Source organism: Eurypyga helias, unplaced genomic scaffold (assembly GCF_000690775.1).
Source record: "Eurypyga helias isolate BGI_N326 unplaced genomic scaffold, ASM69077v1 scaffold33142, whole genome shotgun sequence".
In the NCBI taxonomy this organism is placed as follows: Eukaryota; Metazoa; Chordata; class Aves; order Eurypygiformes; family Eurypygidae; genus Eurypyga; species Eurypyga helias.
In genome coordinates, this window is record NW_010237158.1 from 12,046 (window position 1) to 15,744 (window position 3,699).

Below are 3,699 nucleotides of genomic sequence, written 5' to 3' on the forward strand. Positions count from 1 at the left end.
AGGGGTGAGAAACTGCTGCCAAGGGGTGGGTGAGGGGAGATGAAAGGAAGCAAAAACTTCTAGGAAACCAATCCTTGGAAGGTGCGAGGTGCGAGGTCTCTGGGGAAGGCGCCTCAGCCAGATCAAAGGGTGTATGGGAAAGATGATACCGCAAGGAAGTCAATAAAATGCTTTTGAACAGCAGTGGGAAAGGTGAGAATAGGGGTGAGAAACTGCTGCCAAGGGGTGGGTGAGGGGAGATGAAAGGAAGCAAAAACTTCTAGGAAACCAATCCTTGGAAGGTGCGAGGTGCGAGGTCTCTGGGGAAGGCGCCTCAGCCAGATCAAAGGGTGTATGGGAAAGATGATACCGCAAGGAAGTCAATAAAATGCTTTTGAACAGCAGTGGGAAAGGTGAGAATAGAGACCAAGGGGCTGAGGTGGGGATGGGAACACACATTTAAAGGTGAATTGTTGGGGTTTTTTTTGGCTGAGTGCTTGGCACGTGAGCCTCTGTTTATCACCAGCAGCGTAGCCAAAGCGATGCTGATGGATCTGCTTGCCTGGTTTGGTGGGAGTTTTTGTTGCTGGCCTCCTGGAGACTTTGTAAGGCATGAGGAGCCATCACCCATGACTGCAGCAGGAACCACCAGGGACAGCCCTTGGTGTCTCTGCTGACCTGCAGGATGCTGGAATGCTCCAGTTTACCCTCTCCAGAGACGCAGAGCTAAAGCTTTTTTGGCTGGATCTTGAAATCACACAGCTGCTGTTGCCGATGGTTGTGCAGAGGAGCTGTTAGGATGCAATCTAAGGAGGTCCTGGAAAGCCGCAGGGGTGCAGATCAGCTCTCTTCCTCTCTTGGCTGCAACGGTGGAGGGACAGAAATGTCTCAGCTGGAGGAGGGTCAAAACCAGAGGAGTGGAGAGAGCTCCTTGCTTGCTCAAATTGTTAATCAGAGGAAAATAATTTAATTAGCAAAGACTCCCCAGAGGCTCTATATGAAGCAAATTGGTTCTTTCCACTCTGCAAGAGGCTGGGCCCACCACAACAGAGTCTGGGTTAGGCTGAGCAGTCCTTGGTTCCTCTTCTCCAACAGGCAAGAAGCCAAGTGGCCATTGTCTGTCCTGATTGCCACCAGCCCGAGGAGGGTTGGATTTAGCCACCCAATATAAAGCAATGACCATACCTACCTGAAGGCATCTAAATTTGCATCTGAAGTCTAAGAAGGTGAGACATGCTGTCCACTTGGGCGGTGGGCAGCTGGCCTTTCAAGCTGTTCATCCCAGAGGATGTTCTGATGATGCCACTATCTCTGTCATCCATAGGAAATTGGAACAAAGCTTTGGTTTTTCCATCCCTGATAAGAAAGAGTTTTGGATACCTAAGGCTCTCCCTGAGCACACAGCCTAAATGACTTCTCCAACCTGTCAGTGCAGGGTCTTGAACCTGACCTCAAATCTCACATGGATGCCCTGACCTGAAGACCGCTGTGTGCTGAAGTTCGCCAGGCTGTAAAACAAGTCGGTGCTTGAGCTGTCATTTAGCCTTGTGCACAGTCCAGTTGAAAGGGTGTTTGTTTCATAGACCTTGCTTTAAGGCAGCCTACTGTTCTTACAGCTAATTTCCAGTTGTGTCTTAACTTGGTTCTGTCTGCAAAGACTGTTAACCCATTTTTTTTTCCTCCATTAATTTCCCAGTGCGGCTCCCAGCACGAGAGACAGTGTTTGGGACATCCATTCTATTTAAGGGTATACTTAATCTATTCCTTTGGAAAGACAGAGGAGAAGACTGCATGACTCAGACGTTAATGTCAGTAAATTAAATCTATTTTCTTATAATCTTGTTTTCCAGGTCAACAATGCAGTTCCTAGCCTGGTTCAATTTGCTGCTGCTCCTTCCTTGTTTTGGTACCACCAAAACCTGCTTTCCTGGCTGCCACTGTGAAGTGGAGAGCTTTGGTCTCTTCGACAGCTTCAGCTTGACCAAGGTGGACTGCAGTGGAATAGGCTCCCACATTGTTCCTGTCCCAATCCCTCTGGATACCTCCTACTTGGATCTATCATCAAACAAACTGGAAACAATCAATGAATCAATGCTTACTGGCCCCGGATACACCACCTTGGTGAGCCTCGACCTGAGCTACAATAAAATTGCCAAGATTTCCTCCACAACCTTCTCCAGGCTTCGGTACCTGGAGTCCTTGGATCTGAGTCATAACTCTCTGGAAGTCCTTCCAGAGGACTGTTTCTCCAGTTCTCCTCTGGGTGACATAGATTTGAGCAATAACAAGCTTTTGGATATAGCAATGGACATTTTTGCTTCAAAAGGTCAAGGAAAACCCCTGAATGTGGATTTATCCAATAATATGCTGAGCACAATTACGAGGCACCGTGAAAAGAGCATCCCCAACATCCAGAACTTAAATCTTTCCGGAAACAGGCTAATGGCTGTACCAAACCTTCAAGGGATTCCTCTCCGATACTTAAATCTTGACGGGAACCCTCTAGTCAAGATTGAGAAAGAAGACTTTACGGGGCTGAAAGATTTGATTCATTTATCCCTCAGTGGCCTGCGTGGCTTTGGAGAGTTATCTTCTTATAGCTTCAAGGAACTACCAGCCCTCCAAGTTCTGGATTTATCCAGCAATCCCGACCTAAAGTCACTGACTGCCGAAGTTATCTTTGGTCTGAACTCCCTACAAGAGCTCAACCTCTCTGGGACAGGCATGTCATCCTTGCCAAAGACTGTGCTGAAATACCTGCCTTCCATCAAAAGCATCACCTTGGGGAAGAACATACAGTGTCTTAAGACCATCAAAGAAGGACAGTACCACAGACAAATCGGGCTGACCAAAAAAGAGGTCCTCAATTGCCATGACAGCCACGGGTCCGTAGCAGCAGCACCTTACGTGTCGTGATGAAAGCTGGGGAGAAGGGGGGGCGGGGAGTGGGGGAGGTGTAATTTGTACAGGTATCGGACTGAGATGGCTTGCAGTGTGCCTTTTGTAAAACTGTCAATAATTTATATATTTGTATATGCCAATACTTGATTGTTTGTGGATTTTATAAACTCTCAAATCCTGGACCACATCGTCTGCAGGCTCCAGATTTTGCCCAGTCCATCGAGGACCTACACACAGCCCGTTAGCTCAAGAGCGGTGGTGCTGGACAGCGGGGACCAAGCTGCTCTGCAGGTCCCAGGGCAGAACAGCCAGCCTGAAGCAAACCTCTGTGCCCCAGACATATTTGTAGGAGCAAAGCTACGTCTCTCCAGAGCACACACCAAAACGTACCAACTCCGTAGCTGCTTGCTTACAAACCCACGCATCATCCTTTTTTTAAATTATTACTCCCCAAGAAGTGCCTTCTGGATGTTGCCTTCATTAGCAGCACCCTGTTCCCTGTCATGCACTTTTCAGTCTTGAAGAAAGATTTCCAGACAAACCTGAATACAGGGTGCTCCTAATGTGCTGCTTTTTACATGTTGTTTGCATAGGTGTGCAATGAACATCGAGTAAGTCGAGAACTTCTCCAACAGTTTTCTCCCTGTTTTCCTATCTCAAGCCTTTTCATGTCAAATTACTTCAGGTCCAACCTTGGCAACCTCCCAACTTTCTAACCTTAGTGAGCTATTGCTGCGAGATGATGTGCAGCAGAGCAAGGGGAGCAGAGGGATCTGCGAACAGCCGCATCTCTCCCAGGAACCAGCCTCCAAGGAAGCA

At 47.9% G+C, this 3,699-nt stretch overlaps 1 protein-coding gene across 1 annotated transcript; it reads left to right on the forward strand.

Moving 5' to 3' along the window:
• Window positions 1-1,836: 1,836 nt before the first annotated feature.
• Window positions 1,837-3,275, forward strand: TSKU (tsukushi, small leucine rich proteoglycan). Its single transcript, XM_010147362.1, has one exon. It carries the CDS (start codon window positions 1,837-1,839, stop codon window positions 2,893-2,895), a length of 1,059 nt encoding a protein of 352 aa, XP_010145664.1. The 3' UTR covers window positions 2,896-3,275.
• Window positions 3,276-3,699: the final 424 nt, after the last annotated feature.

Bases quoted from the DNA above. Each gene is read 5' to 3' on its own strand.
- TSKU (XM_010147362.1), top strand. From the start codon at position 1,837: ATGCAGTTCCTAGCCTGGTTCAATTTGCTGCTGCTCCTTCCTTGTTTT.